Below are 26084 nucleotides of genomic sequence, written 5' to 3'. Positions count from 1 at the left end.
TTGCGATAGGGGTTCCAATAGGAGGATCTTTAAATTTGTTTCCAAATCTTAACAGATTCACAAATAACCGGGTTGGTAGTAAATTTGGATATGGGATGAGCCAAAGGAAGTGCTGAGCAAAGGAGGGAGTGTAGGGATGTATGAGATAGAGATGACGTCTCTCGGGCTAGCCAACATGAAGTTTTGGAGCTTATGAACTTGGCCAGCCAGAAGGACATTGCTCTTACATTACAGGATCAATAATATTGTTGGATATTTGGTAAGGCCATTCCACCAGCTGCACGCGGTCTCTTTGCAATTGTGCACATCAAGTTGAGTCAAATGTCCAAATATAAAACATCTGATAAGCCAGTTATGCTGCTTGTCTCCAAACACTCTAACAAGGTAATGGTTCTCCAATGATTTGACCATGATGGCCGTCAATGAGAGGCTATGTAGAAGTGTTCTGTACGGTGGCCCTGAAGGGCAAACGACACCAACAAAAAGGAAAACACAACGACATTAACAAAAACACAACGACAAAAAGGAAAACACAACGACATTAACAAAAACACAACGACATTAACAAAAACACAACGACATTAACAAAAACACAACGACATTAACGAAAACACAACGACATTAACAAAAACACAACGACAATAACAAAAACACAACGACAAAAAGGAAAACACAACGACATTAACAAAAACACAACGACAAAAAGGAAAACACAACGACAAAAAGGAAAACACAACGACATTAACAAAAACACAACGACAAAAAGGAAAACACAACGACATTAACAAAAACACAACGACAAAAAGAAAAACACAACGACATTAACAAAAACACAACGACATTAACAAAAACACAACGACAAAAAGGAAAACACAACGACATTAACAAAAACACAACGACAAAAAGGAAAACACAACGACATTAACAAAAACACAACGACAAGAAGAAAAACACAACGACATTAACTCCTAACGGAAAGGGTAGGTACCTGCTATGACAAGGATAATTGCTGATTGGACAAAAGCACGTCCATCTTTTTAACAGGTGGGAAAGGCTGCTTTACGCCATACCAGGTAGTTTACGACTCGGACGGACTACATTTAGCATCAGAAGGTTAATGAAGATGTATTGCCCTCATTGTGGCAAAAAGGTCCCTGAAGACCTCGAACGGCCTAACTTTTGCTGTGGTTGTGGTAAGGGGCTTCACGAGATGCTTGGTGTTGAACCCACCAACGGACAGCCTTCAGGTAAGTTAATGAAACGTTAATTATTGCTAATTTAGTAGTGAATGGGTTTCTCGGACCTGGTGGTCCGCAGGCTACATGGTTCCGAAAAAATGAAGAAAATGTTGAAAACGATATACTCTGGCACTTTATTGGCGTATAGCCGGCAATATAGAGTATCGTAGAGTACGACGTGACTAGGGGGAAGGTAGGACATTTCTCTCCGTTTGATAACTTTAGAAGTAGTAAAGTAAGGTTAGGCTTGCTAATTTAAAAAACGAGACAAAAGAGAGCCCAGCAACAGGGAGCGTTGAGTGAAGGTAGTGGGAATGGCATTACATGTTCTTTTTAGATGTGTTAAAATTGTACGTCATTACATTTGTACTGAAAAATGTACTGTACTGCTACGCTGACAGCCAACTGCGCGGTAGTTGGGAGTTTCAATTAACGTTATGTCTACTACTAGGTCTTTACCCTGCCAGCTAACGTTAGTAAGTCAACCTGGATGTCCGAAACCTGTGTGAACTTTAATTTTGTAACCAGGTAAACACAAGCCAGGAGTTTGTGTTTGAAAACAGCTCATGTCTCCCACCCGTACTGGAAACAGTTATAGGGGAAAACCCTGCGTAGTCTAGCCATGCATTTTGTTTATACCGCTATTGTCGTATTTATGCATCTGTAATAAGAACGCATTTTTCGTTTGCTTCCCTGTAGTATCACAGAATCCTCAATCCTCAAATCCAACCCCATTGATGAAAACCTTTCTGGAATACAAGCAGAAAAAGGCAGAGGAAAGGCAAAAATTTTGCTTTGGCAAAATTGGGATGAAAAAAAAGGAAAAGAGGAATGTTCAGGTAAGAGTAAGGTGACAACAGGTAACCCTCTAAACATGAGCCTCATAGGGTCAATTTAATGACAACTGATATATTTGTATACATATATAATTGTTTAAAATCTATACATATATATATATATATATATATATATATATACACTAATAGGCTCGTGTGTAGTCAATTAACTCTCAAAAAAGCATTAAATTTCTTGTTTTACATTTTTTTCAACTGATTTCTGATCATGAATATCAAAAGTGTAGGCTACTGTGGAAGAGAAATTATTTTTTCGAAGCAATTATATGGCCAAGATCAACCATAAGTTTTTTGTTTTCCAAAAGTACCTCCCAAATCTGCCATTTACTAGATTAAGTAAAGATCCATTTAGCATCTAAATGTAACATATGCCAGCCTTGTGACAGCAAAACGATCACTCTTGAATTAAGCATTGCTCTTTAACCCAGATGTAAAATCACCCTCTGTTTTCTATTGCAGATCAATCTTGGCTTGATGACTGCTCAGAAATGTGGTCTGAAGCCACTACGTGGGAAAACACTTTCCTTGACAACAGACCCTGACAGCACTGCTCAAAGTCTTCTTCATCAGGCTGTGAAAAAAATGAGGGACTTCAACAAAGATTTGGATGAAGGACCCTTCATCCTTCTTTATCCGGATGGATCTGAAGTCATCAATACCCCTGGGACACAAAGACCTTTTATTCTAAAAGAATACAAGGCAGAACTAGGCAAAACATACCAACGAATCACCATTTTCATATGTTCTAAGAAGGACTTTGAAGAAGGTATGTGTGGTTTTTTCATCTGTAACTCCTGTGCCTAGTTGTTTTACCTCTAAGAGAGACTGTAGCTAGTTAATGATGTAAAAAAACAAAGTATCCAAGAAATTGCTGAGTGTAAAGCTATGTTTGCTCAAGCAGAGATCTGACATTGAGCTAAAACCAGCTGCTTCTGGCACAGTGTGTCAAGGCGACTTTCCATTCGACACTTTCTCTTGGATTTAGCTACTTTTTAAATTTTTATCATTAAATGAAAGTGGAGTGGTGGTGGCCACCTTGTGGTTAGGGATCTGGGGTTCAAAATGGAACACTGGTTATGAGTTTGATCAAATGACAGCCACCATTCCGCTCCTGAGCAAGGCAGTTAGCCGTTATCACTCCCTGTACATAAGCGTGTGTGTTAAATGATGTATTATTGTAAATAATGACTACAGTTAAAACTTCAATGCCAGCGTGAATTGTTTTGTGTTTTACAGTTGGAGAAGTGGCAGACATTTCTGACTCCGACTCTGAGATTTTCATAAACAGACCCACAGATGTTGATCTATCTGACACACTGGTGAGTGCAACACATTTATTTATTTAAAATGAAAATTTTTGAAAGATATTCAGTAGTGGTTGGGATTTTCAATGGTTGATACTGATATTTAGAGAGCTGAGCAGCTGATTACCCATATATATATGAAGTTACAACATTGGTCAGCAGAATTCTACTACTTTCTGTATCCATTTCAAATTAAAAGACCCACATGTCGATCATATGTTAGGTTTTGATCTGGTCTTGTTGTTTATTGCCCTAATGAGAGGATTATCTCAAAATGCCAGATTAATCGGTTTCCCACTAGTATTAGGAAATTAAGTTTTGTATTTTCATATGTAATGTGTTATTGTTTTTTGTTTTACTACAGCCATTCAAACCTCGGCATGAAAGCAGCCCTATACCAAAAGTTCCAGAAACGGGGTAATTGTATTTTTTGCTCTTACTAGATGCATGTTTTTAGTTTTTGAGAAGTTTGCAATATATTGTGATTGGACCCTGGCAACATTCTGTTGTGCTACTTTTCACATCAAAGCGGATTCACCTGCACATCTTGCCCTCTCCTAAACAAGCTAATCACTTTTAATGATCAATGTTTAGTGTTGCAGATGCGGCCCTTGCCACTGCGACTACTGTGAAGACAATGGAAAACACATTGTACAGGTAGTGTTTCTTTTTCGGGTTTCAACACTCACTGTCATGTATCTAACCATAAATTGTTAATAGATAAGAGATTCATATATTTGTTATTTGCAGCAAGTACACACAGCTGTATGCTCCCATTGTAATTGAGGATGATGAGGACGACAGTCAAGATTGTGATGTTGTACCCATAAGCACTGACCCTGCAAAAACAGCCAAGTAAGTATTATTGTCTGCAATTTTGTGAACTTGAAATTTTGTGTCTTATTAGAGGTAATCTTAGAACCTTTTTTAATACCATTGTGAAGTCAATATTGAAGATCTTTAAAAGGACCACATCAGTGCTTTTGGACATGGCAAGCTATATACCATGTTTAATGAAAAACCTACACCAGTAAAAAAAAAAAATAATAATAATAATAATAATTAGAAGAATGAACATTTTACTGAAGTAGGAGACATCTTGTGTAAAGGAGTTCAGCAAGAAGTTCAGACTAATGTTTAACTTGGTAATTTATCTTTTGTGGAAAAACCTGGTCAAATGCAAAATAATACTCTATAGTGTTAAACATAATGGAATGCATTTTTCCACTCTTTTCTGTACATTGTAAAAATAATTTTATAAAACATGAAAACATTTTCCATAGCATCTTGGAGAAGTGATGAAGTATTTTATATATTTTTTGTTCTATTCTATTCTGTTCATCTATTGTCATAGGGACACAGGTATATCTGCAGCCATGGTCATTGCGGAATTAGCAGATGCCATTGACCACAAAACTGTCAGCAGATTCAATATCACACGCTCAAATGTTTGGGATGGAGCATTCAGAGGATTCAAACGCTCAAGCTTCTCCGAAAAATCGGATTTACTTGTGAAGTTCAGTGATGATGCAGGCTCCTTTGAGGAAGGAATAGACACTGGAGGTCCAAAACGAGAATTTCTGACACTTCTAATGAGCCAGTTGCAGTCTCGACCCATTTTTCAAGGACCCCCGGAGAGTCGGTACTTGGTGTACAATGCTACAGGTTTGTTGTCAGCCCCAGACCTTCAATAGTTTAATGTAAGACAGTAAACAATGTGTGAATCAAATTTTCAGGTGCTTTACTTTCTGATTCCTACAGATACTGAATTTATACTTGTTGTAATGTGATGTACTGTAGCGACCTGACTCAATGAAGGTTGTTTTCCACCCTGTACATCCCCCAGCAATCAGAGAGGATGAGTATTTCTTGGCAGGGAAAATGATAGCTGTGTCCGTAGTTCATGGAGGACCAGGCCCACATTTTCTCTCTAAGGACCTGGTGAACCATATTGTTGGACAACCTGGTTTCTGTGCTAATGTGAAGGATGTGACAGATGATGAGATAGGGAGAGCTCTTAATGAGGTATGACATAGAGACTACACTGGTCATTGTCATGAATGTATTGTTTACTGAAATGCTTAGCGCAGTACTTCTAATAGAGTTTACAGTAGAGGCCCTCATGCAAATGTGTGTGCAGAAACACCATAATACTCAAATTATGTATGCATTACTAAAAACATTGAAACTACATTTGAAAGGTTTATTTTGTCTTGGCCTTATAATATAATTTATCTGAATTGGCTGTTATATATATTTCTTTCACTGTCTGTTGGTCTGTCTGTCTCTCTCTTGCTCTCTCCCTCTCCATGTCTCTGTCTCCCATTCAGATTGAGCTGGCAGATTCTTTGGTGTCTCTGCAAGACGTATTACTGAAGCACAGCTCCTTGCTTCAAACTGCTGGATGCTTCAGGCATGTCAACTCTGTGGAAGACAGACACGCAGTTGTGTCAGAATACCTTAAATGGTACATCATTGACAGAAATTACAGCGCAATTGAAAGGTAAGGCTGGATGTTTTTTGAATGATTGTGTTGAATGGGGCAAAGTTCAAATAAATAAGGACAATGTCATATATCATTTTCATTTCAGCGGCCATGTTATCAGGTTAGAGCAGCCACACTGCCTGCATGAGATGTGTCTCTGATGTGCCTATGTTAATGAAAATTAAGACAATATTCAGAAAATCTGTGAAGCAGTATGCAGCGTGTTTCAGGGCTAAAACAAGCACTGTACATGGCCTGAAATAATATACCTACAGTAATTACCTTGTATGTTGTAACAAAAAAATGTATGATGAGTTTTACTGCCTGCAACTATTCACTAATCTGTATCCTTTAATAGATTCAAACAAGGACTAGCCAGCCTTCACTTTCTTGATGCCCTTTGCCAACATCCCAGTGTACTGGCTCCAGTGCTGTGTCACATGGACAAGAGGCTGACTGCTACAGAACTTGAAGAACTCTTTAGGCCACAGCTCAGTCTAGCAGGAAGCAGCAGGAGGACAACAGAAAACTTGGCACTCAGTTTCTGGGGAGACTATATTATGGACTGTGAAGGTTTGTGAGGAAAATACTGTTCTGATAAGATAATAAAATCTGATTTTACATGATTGGAAATGTATCTAATGGCTGCTCTTTTTACAGAACAAGGACCTGTGTCACTGGAGGAGGTGTTCATGTTTACCACAGGCCTGAAGTCAATCCCACCTGCAGGAATGACACCCCGTCCATGCATCACATTTACACAGGAGTCCGTGTATCCCTTAGCGAATACATGCGCCAACACAATCACACTTCCACTCTTGCAAACATACAATCTTTTCAAAGCAAATATGGACTTCGGTATTCTGAACTCGCCAGGTTTTGGAATTCTCTGAAAAGTCTGGAAGTTACCAAGTAGAAAGGGCAAGAAAGTTCTATGTTCAGCCTGGCTTTGTCTTTTGTGTCAAACTTCCTCTCCAAAATTTTGAGAACCGAGTAAAGTCAGTTTACTTGACCTAATTTTCTAGTCAACACTCCACTGTTTCAAGTGAGTGAGGAAAAAGGCAAGGTATGCATTAATCATGCTGTTTCATATGGTGTTTATTGTACTTAACAGTTGCAATAAACAAGTTGGTCACATTGTGTTCTGGTGAATTGAGTCAATGTTTGTATATTGGTCCATATTTATAGCCCAGCTATTTCCTTCAGAGTAATGTACAGTTCTGAGGCTGACTCCCAATCATGTGGCTGCTGTAATCCATGTTGTTCTACAGCCTGTTGTAGATAATCCTGAATGTCAGGATCACTGCATAGATGAATCCTTTGTCTTGACTCAGGAAACATATTTAGTTCCCCATCTTCAACAGCCAATCCACAGTCCCTTGAACCAAACCTGCAGAGTGAAAGAACTATATAATTCAAAATGAAAGGAAAACATGTCCCTAGGATTTGGAAAATGCAGTTTCAAATTATTATTCTTACTTTGATTTCGCTACTTCATAGACAAAAATGTGAAAGTAAACAAAGGCAGAGACAACCAGCCTATAAATTAAAGGTTATAATTTGCCTACACCTGTAATGATCCAAATGTATTTCCCATGTCTATTGTGCTATAATACAACACTTAGCATTTTTATAAGAATGTATATGTTCAAATTTCATTCTGAATTGATATTGATTACCGGTGAGGCAAGAGATACAGCTCATTTGGAATCCCTCCAGGACATGATGCGAGTCTGGAGCGTCGAATCCTGTGCTTGTTCCAGAGGTCGGTACATTCATCCAGGTCTTTCTGCAGAACATCACTGAAGCAGAATCTCACTAAGTCCTGGTGTTCGTGGCTGCCATTAAACTGTCCAGAATCTCTCAGGTCTCCAAATAGGTCCATCCAAAATTGAGCTCTGGAATACATGAAATACAAGGTTGCTTATTATCACAAGTTCAGAAGATCATAATTGAATAACTTAAAACTGTCATTTAACTACCATCATTAGTAAAATAAATGTGATTGTGTGAATGCTTAGGCCTACGTGGAAGAGCAATGGACTTAATTAATGAACAAGTGCATATGACTTTATATTGATAGTGTTAAACCCACGAATCCGGCCGGACTCAGGATGAACAGATTTCAAAGAAATGGGGAATTCCAAATAAATAATAAATTAACCCAAAGATTACAATCAATTCAACGGTAAGTATTACAAATTAAATTATATTCCAAATTTACAAAGTATCCAATCTGTATTTATAACAGTCCTCTATTTACATCCCATTAGCCCTTACGTGAATGTTTACTGTTGCTATGGCAACACACGATAGCTAGCGTTAGCATAAGTTAGCTAGCTTAGCTCAATCGTCTGGACAACAATAACCCATAACATTACAATTCGGCATATTTAAACAATATCAACAACACCACCCAGCAGTCACAGCCCGTATACCCTTAGTTGATGTGTTGTCACATGTTAAATTGCCAACATTTGATAAACAACCGTTTCAATCTTGGAGGAGCTATGTTAGCATTAGCAAACAATATCCTATATGCCACAATAGCGTTGTGCAATATTCAATGTAAACAGATTGTGGTCCTATGAAGTAGACCACATTTTATAACAGTAGACATGCATTACTCAATGTTTAGCCAACTATAAGGCCTGAGGTAAGTCCTGCAGGCTCCCAAGTTACAAAGCTGTATTTTTAATCCATCAAAAAGAAATGTACCAACCTTCCTTTCCTGAAAAAGGACCACCACGACTCGATACGCTGATTCCCTGTTGATGAGCCATAACTGTGGCTTGACGAGCCTGCATAGTAGTCTGTATGCTCATGGCGGAGGGTACATTGTATTGCTGCCATTGTCCCATTTTCTGTTCCGAAGTCAGTTCTTAGTCTCATTGGGATCACACCCACATTCTTGGCACAATTTATGTAATTGTAAGCGATGACAGATGGGTTGTTGTTGGTAGCCCCACAAACAAGCCACATGATTCGTCTTGAAAAGCCATCAATACATCCTGAAAGGGCCAGGCCAAAGGGTTTCAGCTTGTCGTAGCCATCTACATGCCATATGTAGTTTGGTCCCATGGAGTGATATGTCCGTCTCATAAACCTCCGGTGTGTTCTCAAATACGTTCCTTGTGGATTGAGTTGTTTCAACAATCTCATTACTACAGCACGTTTAACACGTAGCTTGTGTTTTTGCTTGAGTACTTGCCACATAGTCCGATAGCCAAACAGTTGCCCGGGCCCACGCAGCTCTGCCAGTATGGCTCGTCTCACCTGAGCGAGTGGGGAATAATTCTTTCTCCGATACAACCCTGCTTCTCTTAACCGTGTCTTCAGAGTACGGACACTCATTGTGATGTTGTGAAAGGTGGACAGCATGTCAACAATCACCTCATATGTGTGCCCTGCATCAAAATAATGCTTGATAGCTTCTTCTGTAGTAACCATGTTTGTCGTAAACTACCTGGTATGGCGTAAAGCAGCCTTTCCCACCTGTTAAAAAGACGGACGTGCTTTTGTCCAATCAGCAATTATCCTTGTCATAGCAGGTACCTACCCTTTCCGTTAGGAGTTCATGTCGTTGTGTTTTTCTTCTTGTCGTTGTGTTTTTGTTAATGTCGTTGTGTTTTCCTTTTTGTCGTTGTGTTTTTGTTAATGTCGTTGTGTTTTTGTTAATGTCGTTGTGTTTTCCTTTTTGTCGTTGTGTTTTTGTTAATGTCGTTGTGTTTTCCTTTTTGTTGTTGTGTTTTTGTTAATGTCGTTGTGTTTTTGTTAATGTCGTTGTGTTTTTGTTAATGTCGTTGTGTTTTTGTTAATGTCGTTGTGTTTTTGTTAATGTCGTTGTGTTTTCGTTTTTGTCGTTGTGTTTTCGTTAATGTCGTTGTGTTTTCGTTTTTGTCGTTGTGTTTTTGTTAATGTCGTTGTGTTTTCGTTAATGTCGTTGTGTTTTTGTTAATGTCGTTGTGTTTTTGTTAATGTCGTTGTGTTTTCCTTTTTGTCGTTGTGTTTTTGTTAATGTCGTTGTGTTTTCCTTTTTGTTGGTGTCGTTTGCCCTTCAGGGCCACCGTAGTTCTGTGGTTAACATGCCTTTAACTTGTCGATCAACCCTTCAGGAAAAACTAAGTACTACTGATGATAGTAGATGATAACACTTCATTAATACTACTTGTTCAAATTTCATCCAGCCCTGCCTGGTAGTTATTAGACCGCTGGATAATCCATTTGCAATCACAATCACAGACCAGAAAGCTGATAAAGCAGTGCCTCAAGCAGGTGATTTCTCCATGCTCTGTTTGCACAAATGTGAGTACACATTACAGCAGCCAGAGACAGAGTGAGTTGCAACATCATAAAATTAACCAAATGAACTGAGATTCAACTCATGCCTTTGTAACTCCATGACAATCACTATGCCAGCTGGCTGAGTCATTTGAATTCCTCCTCATATTTCCAGCCTGATCATAAAACACAAGCTCCACTGAAGAGACAAACTCAACAGAATACAAAGAGATGAAAGGGGGTGTACGTCATGTTTGACGTGCCACTGGCAGAAAGTTCCATGCAAATTCATGCAGACGTGTTATTGCTGGGGGTACTGGGATATTGCTTCTTTGCATGTGAGGGTTGGAGATGTACGGTGTAATGCGTGGGTCAGTTTACTGAAATTTCAAGACATCGGCCCAGACAGGAAATCTAAAAACAGCTTCCATATGCTTTGTGTAAAATTATGAGTGACAGCATTGTTGCTCCAGCACATAGTGTGATTCTAAAAATGGCAAAACTGCATATCAGCCCAAAGCTAGGATTCTGTCAATCATCTTTTGTTTGTTTGGTTATTTTTGTGATTTGTTTTAGAGTTACTTGTGTTTTCTAAATTGCACCTCTAAAATAGTACGTGTAAATATAGCTTTTAAGTATGAGCATCTGCATACATGTTTGAGTGTCTGGGTTCAGGGCTTATGTAAATGTGCATTAGAGCGGCACTCTACAGATTTTACACATCGAGATCAAATTACTTACATAATGAGTATACAGTATACTCTGTAAAAACTGTTTTATAATACATTGTGTGGCTCTGGAGGAATGTTTCTAAAATCTGAAAATCACAAGAAAACCACACTTTTGGTAATATTTTCATGGCTGGTCTTGCCTTGGATTTGAAGATAATCAAAAGCCTATGTTATAAATCAAAAGCATGGTGTTTGAATGACATGATCATCTACCAGGGTCTAACAAAGATACACTGCTGAGTTGCAATATGGGAAGTGTAGGATAGTGTTTTAGAGTTGGACAGCTACTTGAGATCAGACTATCTATGCCTTTGTTGTACAAAGTTTATGCATTTTTATTTACTACATCAGCTAAGGTTGTCCTATAAAGCTATGTTAAAAGACTTGTCAAAGTTACTCTAGGCAACTTTACAATAACAGAAAGTACAAAGAAGCAGCAGCTTTCAAAATAATTTGACTTGCACTCATTCATTTGGTTCTCTTGACAACGTCTCAGATGGTAGAAATTATTTGAACACGTCAACAAGACAAACAAAAAATGTATTTTATCAAAAAATATAAAACTGAATGAAAAGCTCACTGTGATGGGTTACTCATCTCATGCTAGCTTCTGGGCTCTCATTTCAATACCATACTGTCATGAACAGTAACCACAGGCTGTTAACAGTGGTGTTGGGCAAGTTACTTGAACATTGTAATTCATCACTGATTACATATAAATCACTGTAAAACAGATTCCATTACTTTACTTACTACTCAGCAGCAAAAGTAGCTTGTCACTGTACTTTAGTAACTCAGCCATCAGCTACAGTACATGTACAAATGGAAAGTGAGACAGTTGTGGTTTAACAAGCAAGCGGGATACAGTTGGGAAGTATTTACTGATCATCCAGCAGCTAACATTAGCGTAGCCTCAGTGACTCCACAAAGCACTGCAGAAGTCATGACCTCAGCTGCACAATTCAAACGCAGTGACTGTAAGCGTATCCATGGCTAATGTTAGCAAGCCCGCTAAGCTACAACACAGCTTTGGAATTACTGTGCATTTGTCCTCCTCCGGGGCCATCTGTCAGCTGATCAGAGACCACACTGATATAAACCCTCCATTAATCCTGGTAAGACAGTGAGTCCACTGACCCTCAAGTGTAAAAGTAACACAGCATTACCGGGATTAGCAACTGTAATATAATTACTCTATTTCTAATTGTAATCCCTTATATGAGTTGATACATGTTATAGTAATGCAATACACATTACTATAACACATATATATCTACTTATGTATGTGTGACAGAGTGCATGTGTGTTGTGTAAGGCTGCTGCAGTGCTCTCTGTCAGCCTGTCTTGGCTCTCTGTATTAAACTGTAAAGGCACTGCAGGGTGCTGACGGAGCTCAAACCTTTTAGCTGACTCAATGTTTCACAGCCGGACCCACTTTACCAAACGCCAGGCAGATGTATCTTCTCTCCTGCCCGATTTGTTAGCACCTGACCAAAGGAAAACTGCACTTGGACCCATAAAAACCAAACAACGATAACAGAAAGAGCGATGGGGAACTTATTTTACGACTGATGTTTCTACTATGAAGTTGGTCAAACATATGACAAGAAAGATGCAGTACACCCCTGGAAGCCCAGATATTTCAACCTGTCCAGATTTTTATCTAAGATATGGTTCAATCTTTTGTTCATGGATATACTACTTTCAAGAGGTTCATTTAAATATAAATGAACAAAATCAACTTTTGCCCTTGAAGAAAGAAAAAAAAAGAGGAAATCAAATCACTATTGTCTTGAAAACTCAACTCACATAATGTAAAACAAGTGACATTTGAAAGATGTTTTTTCGGGTAAAGCCATCATTTCTGACAAATAGACTTTCCTGCTACAGAATGGCAGGAATAGTGTTAACTGAATTCATGACATTTTAGATATATTTGGTACCAGAAGCAGAGTTCACACAAGCCATATACCAAACCACTTTCCTAGTGTGTGTGTGTGTGTGTGTGTGTGTGTGTGTGTGTGTGTGTGTGTGTGTGTGTGTGTGTGTGTATGTGTGTGTGTTTTTAAATGTCTCCAGTGCAATGGTTTCACAGAATTTTGTCAGTTGTTAAAGTTTCCAGACTTGATGTTGTGGGTGTTTATGTGAAGCATTGAATAGAACATACTGGTAGCTAAAATGATCAAATATTTATGCTGATTGCTGCACATGATGGACAGAAAAAATCTGCCCTGGTGGTTGTTTTCACTCTAACTTACAATGATATAGTGGATAAAATAGACAAATAAGCCTCTTTATTTTACTGAAGTCATGAAATTATACTACAGTTATGTTCTCTGTGTTAAACAGTATTACAAAGTAAAAAGGACGATGGTACACTTCAATTCCAGTCCATTACAATATGCATTAGCAATAAAAAGCAAGAGCAAATAGCCAACCACTACATAAGGGTTAATATAATATGAATGATTAAATTACAGTCCTTACAGCTGCTTGGTTGTCAGAACTCTCTTCTCTGTTGTTATATTTGGTTTCTGTGTAGTTGATGGCCTGTGATCAATAACTAGCTTTCATCTTTTCCTCCCTCCTCTTACACACTCTCATCACGTGCCCTTCCTTAGGTGGCCTGTCTGTGCACTTGATGGGAATCATTTCTGCATTTTGATTGATGACATTGAATGACAGACAGATTAACGCTAAAGGCCAACTGCCACTAGGATTTCAAATAAAACCCCTAATGGTATGCAGTGTCCTTATCCTTATATGACTTTTCTTAAACCTCAAGCCTTTTTTACCTTAAAAAAAAATGCCAAGAGGTAATAATATTGTCAATTTCCATCTCTCAAAACAGCTCCACAACAACGTGCTAAAGGGGGAAATGTGGATTTGAGTCTGTTTATTCCTGCAGGATCAGGTTCAATAACTACAATACCTGGCCAATCATATTTATCAAAACCCACAATGAAATATGTTTTCACACAAACCTGGTAATTGCCTACATGCCCTCCGAGAATGTAGATGATGAGGATTCAGGTACGGTGAATATTATTTATTTCTTGTAGTGAAAAGAAAGGGAATGTGCATCCTGCTAGATCACCACAATGCTGCCATGGAGACAGCAGCGATGTTAAATGCTCAAATACAAAAAACAAACAACAACAAAAATCACCAGAATACATTTGTTGTTTGTGAACGTCATGATAGCAATCTGCTGTCAGAGGTTGCCATCCTTGTCCTCTGATCTTTGAGGATGAGACCAGCACTATTTTTAGAAGACTAAGGGTCTCTTCTCATAGATCATGGAACAAAGGTCTCCTCTTGGGTAGCAGTTTTTTCAAAAGCTGCACAGAGAAAATGCTGCTAACTTTTGAATATCATCACCACATCATATCACCTTTTTAATGAGTAATCTACATTGCCTGTCGGAGCACAATCATTTAATTACCAGAGCATTTTCTCCATGCCTTTCACAACAGCCCATATACCCAATATGACAAAATACAATCTGTGTGGGTGTTTTCGGATCTGGAGAAGGTTTGGCTAAATTTAGGCACAAATAATTACTTGGTTGAGACTAGTGAAACATCACGATCTCATTTCAGGCAAAGGAAAACAAGCTATAAGACAAGGAAAATGTTGTTACTGTGGTTTAAAGGCAACATATCATGCTTTTTGTGATTTTCTGTCATGCGTATACACTTATAATGTCCAGATATATTAAACATAGTCATAGTTCAAAAACTTAAGGTGACTGTATGTAAAAAATGATCCATGAAAGTCAAAAGCCAGGGCTTCAACCTGCTAATTACACTTTGTTTGCAATGTCACTTCCTCATTGAACTGATGTCAGATTGTTTGTGCATGCCCACAAATATCTGTCCTCACTCTTTGTTGCTAAGGTTGTTGCTAAGGGTGTTCCAGGGGTTGTTGTCAAAAATAGAATGAGGAAACTAGTTAAATCCTACAACTGCTGTTTGTTTACATAGTCTCCCAAACTGTCTGTTGAGGGGCATCTTCTGGGAGTTAACCAGTAGTCACAGAGGGGGCTCATTGGGAGGAGGGCTTAAAGAGACATGAGCTACAACAGCCTTTTTCAGATAGAGGCTGAACTGAAGGGCCAATATAAAGATATATAATAAAAATAACTTTAAAGAGACCATTGGTAGGAGATGAGATGCAAAGCTCAGACATTTTGGACAATCAATTCCCCAGTCGTCCTCCCTAAGCATTTTCCAGTCCTAAAACATCTACTACACTACTTCCTCCTGGCCATTAAAAGGTCACTTGTCAGATTAATGCAAACATAATTTAAACAAACAATGCTATCATTCCCTGTTGAAAATAGTGTTGAATCAGCCATTACTATATGACTAGTGATTCTCCTTCATGACTCAAGATGTCATGTTGGAATATTGGAATCGCTGCAGTAAAATGGTGTGTGTGTGTGTGTGTGTGTGTGTGTGTGTGTGTGTGTCCCCCTCCGCATTATCAGCCCAGATGTCAAAGACTGCAAAGTGCCTAAACATGTGGGATGAAATTGGAGATGGTAATAATATTAACCAGAGGCTGTCATTACCTATTCCAAAAGCAAAAACCTCTAAACCTTAACATCTGCTGTGGACTATTAGAAAAGTGTAACAGTGGGTGAACTTTACACAGCGGGATTAGATGGGAGGGGCGAATTATTCACAGCGAGCCAGAGGGCAGTATGTTTATGCACAGCGCTGAAATGCTTAACTCGAGTGGAGTAACTGCTTCTTCAGGTATGCAGCAGCAAGAATTAGCTCACCAGCTGAAGCACAAAAGAGTGATTTTTTTAAGGCAGTATTTTCTCTCTAATGGTCCAATACACTCATGTTTAAAATCCTTGAGGTCAACTTTACTTACTTCCTACTATTTATTTCCATGCAAATACTGTGTGCTCTCAAGTCAAATGTGTTGTCCAAGCATTAAATTGTTTTAGTGTCAAACTGACTGTGTGTTGCTCCGTGTTTCTGCATATTTTCCCTGTTTTTATTTTTCTATGGATGATTTCAGAATATATCAGGATCCAAAGGAGTGAATGTGTGTGTGCACACTGCCCAATTTGCAATTCATTTGCTGTCACTTTCTCCGCCAATACACACACACACACTCACAGACACGTACACACACACACACACACACACACACACACACACACACACACACACACACACACACAGTCGACACATATCAGTAATTACCGAATATATTAGAAAGATCAGAAGACTCTCCATGATCCTCTGTGAGACCGGGCCAGCTGTTTGCGCTCCGAGCGTTCTTTGGTCTCTGCATAATCATCACAGCGTTTTTTTGTTTTTTTTTGCATAGGCGGCTGCTGAGGCTGCACTTCCTGTGATGAGTGCGGGTAGGGTGAGTGGGTGATGGGATGTATTTATATAGTTTTTCTCCTTTTAGGATTGTTTTTTTTTTTGTTTTGTTTTTTTTTAATTCTTCCTCTTTTAAGCTTGCCTGCACCCCACACCCTGAGGTGAAGTGATTATTAGTTGGGGTGTGCCAGGAGTTAGGAACTGCTGCCAGTCAGTCTATAGAATAAGAACTGGGGCTACGATTTTTCTGGCTCCAAAATGAACATCTGACACTTCATCTGAGAAGTAGATAAGAAGGGTGCAGAAACACCGTCGAAGATGGATTGCATCTCCAGCGAGACTAAGATGTGAGATAGGAATGAAGAGCCACTTAATTACCCTTAACTTAAAGAGGATCAACAGATATTCGACTTAAGTTTTAGACAAGAGGAAAAACAATGATGGCATCATCACAAAACCATGAAGGCAATTTATTAAAACCTGGTAGAGCTCATTCTGTTTTTGTCAGTGCAACAAATGGAACAAAGCTCAGTCTCAGTGAGCTCAGGAAGTTTACAGCACATGATTAAAAGCCTTATTAGCCAGTTTTAAGCAGAGATCCTGCAGTGCTGCCTTAAAGAAGACCCCTCTGATTACACCAAATTTGCTTTTTACACTGAACCAAACCAAGCCAGTATAGCGCTGCCCTAGTGTGCCATTTTATAGTGTGATGGTGCTCCAAATCAGACATGTGAAGGTGTAACACAGCAGTATTGGTGTCTAATTTGCTGTGGAGCAGGTTTTAAGTCCTCCATTGACAGGTCGCACACATAGCACGTCATCAAATCACAGCTGCCGGCTTAATAGTGGAACAACAATGCCTGACAATTCCATGTTTATGTGTTTTATACAGGTCGACTATACAGAATAATGTTGGAACAGGCTGTCTAAAAGAGGCTTTTAACACTGCTGACAGATCCTCTCCTTTGTCAACTAAATGCAAAAGAAGCCATCGACGTGTCTGTTGTTGGGGAGAGTAGAATTGAGTGATAACGCTGTTCAGCCTGTTATTGAGATGGAGCAATTGAAATACTATGGGATGAATACCTTGGATGGAGGGCTGTAAGGTAGAATTATGGGTGCTATCATCAAACTCATAGTCAGTAATGGCAATTGTGACCATGATTGCTCAGATGATTGTTATGGCGGGAGAAAAAAAATGACATTGGCACGGCATTCAATGTTATGCATCACAGATCATCATCCGGTGTCAACTGTGTGTCAGTGTAACTTTATCGAGTATATCCATCTTTACATTATAATTTCAAATATTTGAACATGGTAGCCTCAACTATTGATAAAAAAGAAAAAAAAATCAATACACACTCATTGCTATATAAAATACAGCTGAGTACAGCCCCAACAGTCTCCAGCTATCACAAGGCTAAGGCAGCTTTTATGTTGACTAGGAGGAAAAATCCAAGGTAAAAAAAAGAGGCCATAAAGCACTGATTGCAGTTTATAAAGCTTTGTGCATAGCAAGGATGCATAACAGTGGGGTTTAGAAATGTTAAGGTTATGAAAACTTCATATCTTATTTATTCAGTTAACTGTTCAGTTACAGGCATAAACTATCTACTGGATGTGATTTTAGACATTATACAATGTGACTTCCTATATGACCATGATGTGTCCTTGGTGGTAGCTATAATCATGATTGAAAGCAGCAGAGATGAGCTTGTTAGCAGTTTCTCTCATTTGCAGTATGGTGGATGGATTCTGAAATCAATTTTACTTCTAATTTGCAACAGGTAATACATATTACTTTAAAAAAAAAAATCAAACCAATGAAGAAAGTCACAACATGTTGATATTGAACGTGTCTGTAAATTGATGTTCACTGATGACATATTTCACTTGGCTCCTCATCTGCTCATAGGGATAAAAGTGTAATTAAAATGTTTTATTAGATTTTAGTACTTATGGTAAAGCACTCAAGACTTAGATTCAAGGAGAAATATATAACACTGACAGCCTGTGTTTAAAATTGCTACCTCAGTCCAAATGTCAACATATTGGAGAGAGTTGTGTTCCTCCATCCTCTGCTCCCCAGACTCTAAGCTCAAGCAGGTTGTAAGGTCGGGTGGGGTATATGTCAATTGATCCAGTTTGTTTGCTTTCATGGCTGCAGAATGGCTAAGGTATCAACATGGGCATCAACCTGATCTCACAGAAATACATGAAATGACCACAACCTATTAATTCTGCATTACGTGGTCATCATGCCAGCACCACAATCAGGTTAAATGGGCAGTGGGATGGGGGGGGGGGGGGGGGAATCACACAGGCCAAGTAGCCAGAAGCCAGCATTTCAACTTAGCATGGTTCCTTAATCTCTGATAACATATCATGGTCAATAAAATTGGGAAAATTAATTAATATCATATGAATGTGATTGCTAAATTTTTGTGAGTAAAGCTCAACGAAAAAGCAAGACCTCTTCCTCCCTCCCTGTAAAAAACTTTCTCTAAAATTCATTGTATAAACATTGAGCTAGCACGTTCAAAGTTCAAAGTCTGAATAACAATTTAGTAGTACTGTTTTAGTTGTCACACTTTGAGGCACCTGAGCCCCAGTAAAAATGCGCCGTGGGATACAGCGACCTTCAAGCGAAGCGATGCAGAAGGTGATGGCATCTCCTTGAAGCCAGTATGAGAGGCATTTCACCACTGGCTCTTTGACTAAGCCCCATTAAGCACCCACACACTTTAAAGCACATAAGCAAGTCCAGGCGCACACTCATATCACTTCACTCCTGTTTGGGCATTCAAAGTAAGTTTTTTTTTCATCCAACCTTTCTTCTTTTTCTCTATCTCCTTATGGTTTTTCACAGTTAACACCCATTCTTTTCCCCTTGCACCCTTCCACAGCTTGAGTTCAGCTCATTTATGTCCCCTATGATGAATGTGTCACACCGGCAACACTTAAGCGGAAACACACATACACACACACACACACACACACGTATATATATGTACCCGCACATACACAAAGACGCATAAACACATCCACCCACACGCACACACAATACGTGCACACTCCATTCCCTGTGTCAGCTAGCCACAGTGTGATCTGATAAATGGTTTTTGGTGCAGGTGCTTTTTTCATTAATACACCCTCACAAACCTAGCCTCATACTAGCCTACAGCTATCCAACATATTACACAGAAAATAGACAGAAACAGAAAAGAAAGAGTGAAGTAAAACAAAAAAAGAGAGAGAGTGGAATAGAATAAAAAAAACAAGTATTTTTTTTTGCTTTGGAGAACCTCGGGTGTTTCTGTACACCCAGCTGTTGTTTTTTATACATTTTTCATTTCACCTCAAAGTTAACAGTTCTATTTTTTCATTGGGTGTATTGATTTCCCAATAGGGAATATCTGTATTGAGCAATGTGTCACTTAAAATGATGCATGAAAGGATCATAGGTCCCCAGTTTGCCATATCGCAGTGTTATCCATTTGTTTTGTTGCACTTGCAAATATAAGTATTGGCATGTGAAATGGAACAGACTCAGTCATTTGTCAGCGGTTCTTTAGTGTTTATCACTTTGGTGTTCATCTCTGGCATTGAAAGAGGAAGTCTCACCAGCAGAGAGCAAGGATTAGGGAATCAGTGTTTCATTATCAGCCTTAAATAGGTGAGACGAAACACAATGTCTGACATATTCTGGAGAAGTCAGAAGTACAGTGCCAGCATTGGATCTAGTGGAGGTATAGCTGAAAAAGTCACTGAAGTCACATTAAAAAGCCCCACATGCCAGCAAGAATTCCATTCATCCATCCATTTTCCAACTGCTTACCCAAGTTAAGGTCAGGGGGAAAGGATAGAAAGCACGCAGATCTCTTTGAATTAGTGCGGCATGAGCAAAACCAGTCATCCCTCAAACCTCAAATTTCTTATTTTTACCAGCTGACAGAAAGTCGGTGGAGTTTGTGAAGCGGTTCAGCCATCATCAGCTTTATTGCAGCTCTTTGGGAGATGGGTTTGTAATTCCATTTCATTGAAATTACATTTCAATGCCACTGTTTGTGAATGGATATTTCCCCCCACAGATAATCACACCGCTATATAATAATGATCCCTTTGGCAAACAGAGTAAATCTATATAGTATCTCATCTAAAAGTAACAGACATATCCACTTTATGATTTTAATTTAGACAGGCTGATTTATATTGGCAAAATTATTATTCAAAAGCCTACATCCAATATAACAGGTTCAACCTCCTGACATCTTCTCTATTCTTTTTTTGTGGCACTGCATGTCAATGTTATAAAAGACTCTCATCCTCAGAATCCTTTCATGGTGTTTTTATTCTATCCTTACACTGATTTGTTCTTTCTTTTTCTACATCGAATTTAATCATACTCTGTTGGATGCAGGGTGTTACACAGAGCTGCAGTCACATAGTGTTAGCTCAAGAAATCAGATATTAATTTGATATTTATCTTTGCAGGATTGTGAGCGTAGTTGGGTAAATAGTCAGTCTATATCCACAGACTAGCAAACATTCACCACATCGTAGGGAATCTTGGTTTGTGGATTTTTTTTAGCCATGCTGGTGGTGAAATAATTTCGGTATGACAGCTATTAAATGGATTGTCATGAAATTTTGTACATATAATGGTGTTATCTGGATTAAGCTTATTGTCTTTGGTGATCGTCTAACCTTTCCTCCAGTGTCCCCATGAGGTTGACATCCGTGGTTTTGATGTGGTTATGCTTTAAATATCTCCACAGCTATTTAATAGACTATCCTAAAATTCGGTTCAGATGTTTTTTCGTTGTTAATTAATGATCATGGCATTCGTGATCACACCCAAAGATAAGACAAGCATTGCAAGAAGCATGGTCAAGTAAAAAAAAAGCCTCTTGGGTTCTACTCAACCAGAAAGAAATGTTATAATTTCAGAGCAGCTCTGCCTCTCATGTTTGTATAACTAACACTCCAGTCTGTTGCATGGGCTACTTAGAAGTCCAAGGGTGTTCTTTGATAAGAGTCAGTGCTGCTTCCCTCAGGGGCAGCCAGTTGACACGTTCTGCTTTCATGTCCCACGAGGAGTTGCAGCAAGAGTTGTATTTGACATATCCCACCGGGTGAAGAACCCGAGGCCAACCCACGACTTTGCAAGGATTACAATGTCTGTCAGCTGGCCTGGGGAGAGGAGGAAGTCCCTTAAGGTTGAGCCAGAAAAAGGGGACTTGTGGTCTTGCTCTTTAAACTTGCTGCCACAGTTAACCTCCCAAAAGGAGTGGGAGAACGGCTAGTGGACCAGATGCTGTCAGTGCTGCTCATGAAAGGGGAAATGAGAGCAGCTCCCACAATGATTTCAAAAGAAGGAATCAGGTAAATAAAGAGAAAAAGCTAAATAAGTAATTAAGCTAAATAATTCAGAATATATGATATATTGATATAGTTGAGACTGAGTGGGCCTTGCACACAATTATTTTTTAAGATTTCATTTCAATCAGTTTATATAGGGGTCTTTGGGTTTGTCTTATTCACAGTCTGCCCAACTTGCAAGCACTTAAACCCACCGTATGTACTGTAGCTGCTGCTGCTTATCAATATTTTGTTTTTAGAGTTGGCTTCTCTGTGGTTTTTACAGGGAGACATTGGGCCATCTAAAGCTTTTAAGCTGTCGTCCATCCATCCACTAGTGCTTTTTGGATGATTGATGCCCAATATAGAGTGTACACTATTTATCTACAATAAGAGACGATGTTTGGAAAGATAACTGTGATTACGAATGTCATTCTCTCTAAGAAGCTTTCTCCTCAGTTCAGACATTTGTCTAGTTAGACATTATTTTCAGCACAACTCAAGTTATGTCTTGAAGAAATGGGCCACTTATTAGATAATTGCAAATAGTCTGCTTTTATTGCTTTACTGTTCTTGATTTAACAAGCCAGCCAGCTAAAGGCCTTAATAACCCAAACATAAAGCACAGTCAGCTAGGGATACTAAGTTTTCTTAAGACAAGGACTCATCCCTGAAACCGGGTCCTGACCAAACACACATTATTCCAAATCTGATGTTATTTGACCTGACATCAAAAGGTTTTTCAAATAAATCAGAGGCTATATCCTTTGCCTACCTACACCCCCGTCCTTTGTTTAATATGGGACAAAATACAAGATGAAATAAAAGAAAAGTAACATCTAATAGGAATAATCATAAACTACTGTGATTAGCTTTGTCGAAATGGAAGCTAGTTATGTTGGCTTAGATCATAGTTCACAGTGACTTTAAAAAACAGTAAACTATAGCCTTGTGTAATTTAATAGCTACATTATCATTAAACTTAAGATAATTAAAACATCTAAGTTTAACTTTACCAATAGAGATAAGTCACTTAGTTTTAAGTTTTAACATTTGACTTTGAGTGATACATTTGATCCGATTTAGCATTTAATATTTCACTGACCAAAATAAAAAATCTTGTGATTGACAGAGCTCTTGGCTGGATGATGCCGTTATATAACCTCTGATTGGCAGAGCTTAATACCACGTCTCAATTCAAAGTACCCAAAATGTGACCACAGTGTGTTACAGTACAGGCTGAATGCAAAAACACAGAATTGGCGATGAGAACTGGCTTCAGCCTACAGTGTGGGATGGAACAGCATAGATTGGATCTCTTTCATATCAGTGCGTCTAATCAAATTCTACTATTTTTTTTTTCTTTCATCAAACTCTTATTCTTTTACTGATTCATAACGCAACAACAAGTGGGAATAATTGCTGGCGTGAAATTCACTTCAAATTGCTTAGTAATATTGAAAAACCTGCAGTGCCATCCAATAAACTGCTCTGCTGGAACAATATGGAGGTGGTGAAGCTCAAGGACGTTTGTCCTGCAGTTGGAACACGGGGCGTCTTACATTCATTTATTTTTTTTCCAATACTGATTTCCTAAACTGACGTGCTTATTCAAAGCTACCTCTCAGTCACAAGCTCCCTTATCAGCACTGCAGAAAATGGAAGCATTGTACAGCAAACATAACAAATGAACTACACACTAAAACATTATCAGCACTCTGTTATAAGTCTGGATGAATATAGTCTATCAACATTCTGTGTGTGGAGCTGGAGAATATAATATGTTCATTATGTGGAATTTGAATTCTTAAAAATCATAAAGAAGGCAGATGTGAATGTTATCAAACTGGCTCGTAGTTAATGCTATACTGAGTTCTTTTACTTTTCAAATGATAATGCCTATTTATTTTTGCTTATGTGAATGGGATCAGTGCAAACATGTTTAATGATGAGGACACTAACCTCCCTGTAAACAAGTAGAATAATTAGATTTACAACCACATTAAGGATATAATCCAGTTGTAGCTAATATTAATTACCCCCCAATCTTGTTCCTAATGTGTGTCTGGAGTAATATTACATGATGAAGAGGGCACATGTTAATGACACTGTATGAAAAATACATCAAATTATACTTTACTTTCAATTCATAGTGAAATACTGTATATCTATTGTAAAAGCAAAACCTTTTCATATAAAAACTGATCAAATAATATTGTGAAACAGGTCATCTTGAGGTTAAGTGACCCTCACTTGAAGCAAGCTGTGAAGTAGTTGTGTTTTATGAAGTCATCAAACATCCAAACTTTTCCTCACATTACTTTTATAGTGTTTAAACTTGCATTTTATAATTTTCTGCAAGATGGGTTTAAACTTGTGAATAAAGGGTTAGGGTTATAAAAGGTAATAAAGCAAATGGAACTCTTGAGTTGAGATTATTATGTGACAGCCTGGGGATTTTGATTATGACCAGATGATTACAGATCAGACACTTTTATGCATCTTACATTAGAAGAGTAAAATGACAGGCCTAACACACAGATCACATGTAAAAATAGTTTTTTTGAATTTATCAGGCATCACAGGTCCCCTTTGTCATTCTGAATTAACTCAATGGCACAAAATATGACTTTGAATGACTGATATTTCATCACTTTTGATTTTTATTTAAACAGGATGGTCTTTTTACTTGAAAATCAATTTAAAAAATATATATTCTAGTCTCCAATAACATCACTAGTCTTTTACACAGATTAACAAAGAACTTTCATTCACAGAGGGGAGAAAATGAATAAAAATACAACATTAGAATAAATGTACTTGGCCATTTCAGTCCATTATGATTTATAAGAATGCAAACCTACAACATGATGTATATAGGCACACATACTGTAGCATAGGGATAGATAGAAGTAGGACAATAATGGTGGTGTTGCTATATTTAGAGGAGCATATGAAGGTACTATTGGGAATAAAATGCATCCTGTGACATTTGGCTTCACACCGATGAATACACAAGTGTATATAAAGGATGAGGAACTCAGTAATCATGTGCAAGCATGCTCCCTGTTCCCAACTCTAAAACTGAAAACAAAACCTATTTTACAAGGGGGATGTAAAAGTGATAACATTGCCAGTGAATCCCACTTTGTTCCTTCTTTCAACCAAAACAATGCAAAATATTCTCCTGTGAAATAACCTGAGGGAGAAATGTACCAGCGGGACGCCTACTTAAGCTGTTTAAAACAAGAGATATACACAACATATCAGACTAAAGTGATCGTGTTACATGAACGAAGAGAACAGGCGGCAACTGCTCAATAAAACATTACTAGATTCCCCCCCTCATGAAATTCTAAATGCAGCTGACACCATGGGCCGAAGACAGGGGATTATGATCCAGAAATGTAATCCACCTCTGAAACAAGCTTTAAAAAACTACTACCAGCATCAGGCGTGACACAGGAACAAAGAGAAATGCACTGGGTAACACATAAGACACTAAGTCAGAGCATGAGACAGCTGTGCTTGTATTTATTGATTTAATACACTGTAATATTAAACACACTAACATGATGTGACATACAACTGAGATATCAAACTAAATGTACACTACTTCTTAATGTTGAACCAACAAATAAACAAAATCTACTAAATAAAAATATCACACCTCACTATTACTTGCAGACTTTATATAATCTTTTCCCAATTTCAATCATGAGCAATAAGAGCTTCAGTAATGCCACATTGATCTGTAAGTCAATGCACCATATTCCAGACAATGTCCATTTTTTCATGCAGTTATTTATTAAATTATGATTGACAGCTTAATCCTGTTTATCTATCTGGCCTGTAAGGTAATTATGTTGTTTTTTGTGATAAAAAATACTCTCAACAGGTATCATGCACCTGTTGATATACAATAATACCATTTTTGGCATTGCGCAATCCCTATTTGAGATTGTGCTGGTGAATTAATATGCCTGCTCATTGCTTATTATCATCATCCACACATTTTCATGTCTTTTTTTTTGTAAGGTGAATGTATTATATTAGTGTGAATACAGCATTCATTTCCAAAGGGCAAGGATTAGCATGATCAACCAGCACTTATCTACATGGCCTGGGTGGTAAAGGATTGCCTGCGACTAAGTTTTTATGAACGGGCCAATAGCAAGGCAGGGGGAGGGGCTTTTAAGTTGCTCAGACGGGGGTTTGTCTGCTTCATCACAAACTTGACCTTATTTTTTTTTTTAAATGTCAACATCTCACCTGTGTCAATGCCTTCCTGCATTTTTTGCTGTTTCCATAACAACAGAACAAACATGGATGTTTTGGGTTTTTTTTGTTTGTGTGTGTGTGTTTCTTTTGTTTAATATATCAAATTTACAGTTCACACCAGTGGCATGCCAGGATCTAAGGTCACTTTCACACCTGTTGTTTGGCTTAATTGTTCTAGACTGAGGAACAGCAATT

General features: G+C 38.3%; 1 protein-coding gene across 1 annotated transcript; it reads left to right on the top strand.

Annotated features, from left to right (window-relative positions):
* Nucleotides 1–1123: 1123 nt before the first annotated feature.
* LOC128354048 (G2/M phase-specific E3 ubiquitin-protein ligase-like) lies at nucleotides 1124–6462 on the top strand. The gene is made up of 9 exons (XM_053314290.1): nucleotides 1124–1247; nucleotides 1938–2077; nucleotides 2552–2858; nucleotides 3329–3411; nucleotides 3761–3813; nucleotides 4751–5061; nucleotides 5243–5421; nucleotides 5727–5899; nucleotides 6240–6462. Exons 1-9 carry the CDS (start codon nucleotides 1124–1126, stop codon nucleotides 6460–6462), a joined length of 1593 nt encoding a protein of 530 aa, XP_053170265.1.
* Nucleotides 6463–26084: the final 19622 nt, after the last annotated feature.

The sequence above is a fragment of the Scomber japonicus genome, chromosome 24, assembly GCF_027409825.1.
Source record: "Scomber japonicus isolate fScoJap1 chromosome 24, fScoJap1.pri, whole genome shotgun sequence".
Taxonomy (NCBI): Eukaryota; Metazoa; Chordata; class Actinopteri; order Scombriformes; family Scombridae; genus Scomber; species Scomber japonicus.
The sequence above is the reverse complement of the archived record's forward strand: the minus strand, read 5'-3'. Positions and strand labels throughout refer to the sequence as shown.

Excerpts from the sequence above, each read along its gene's own strand:
- LOC128354048 (XM_053314290.1), top strand. The coding sequence starts at position 1,124 with ATGTATTGCCCTCATTGTGGCAAAAAGGTCCCTGAAGACCTCGAACGG. Across the intron at positions 2,078-2,551 it reads AGGAAAAGAGGAATGTTCAG|ATCAATCTTGGCTTGATGAC; the intron begins GTAAGAGTAAGG and ends TTTCTATTGCAG. Across the intron at positions 5,422-5,726 it reads TAGGGAGAGCTCTTAATGAG|ATTGAGCTGGCAGATTCTTT; the intron begins GTATGACATAGA and ends TCTCCCATTCAG.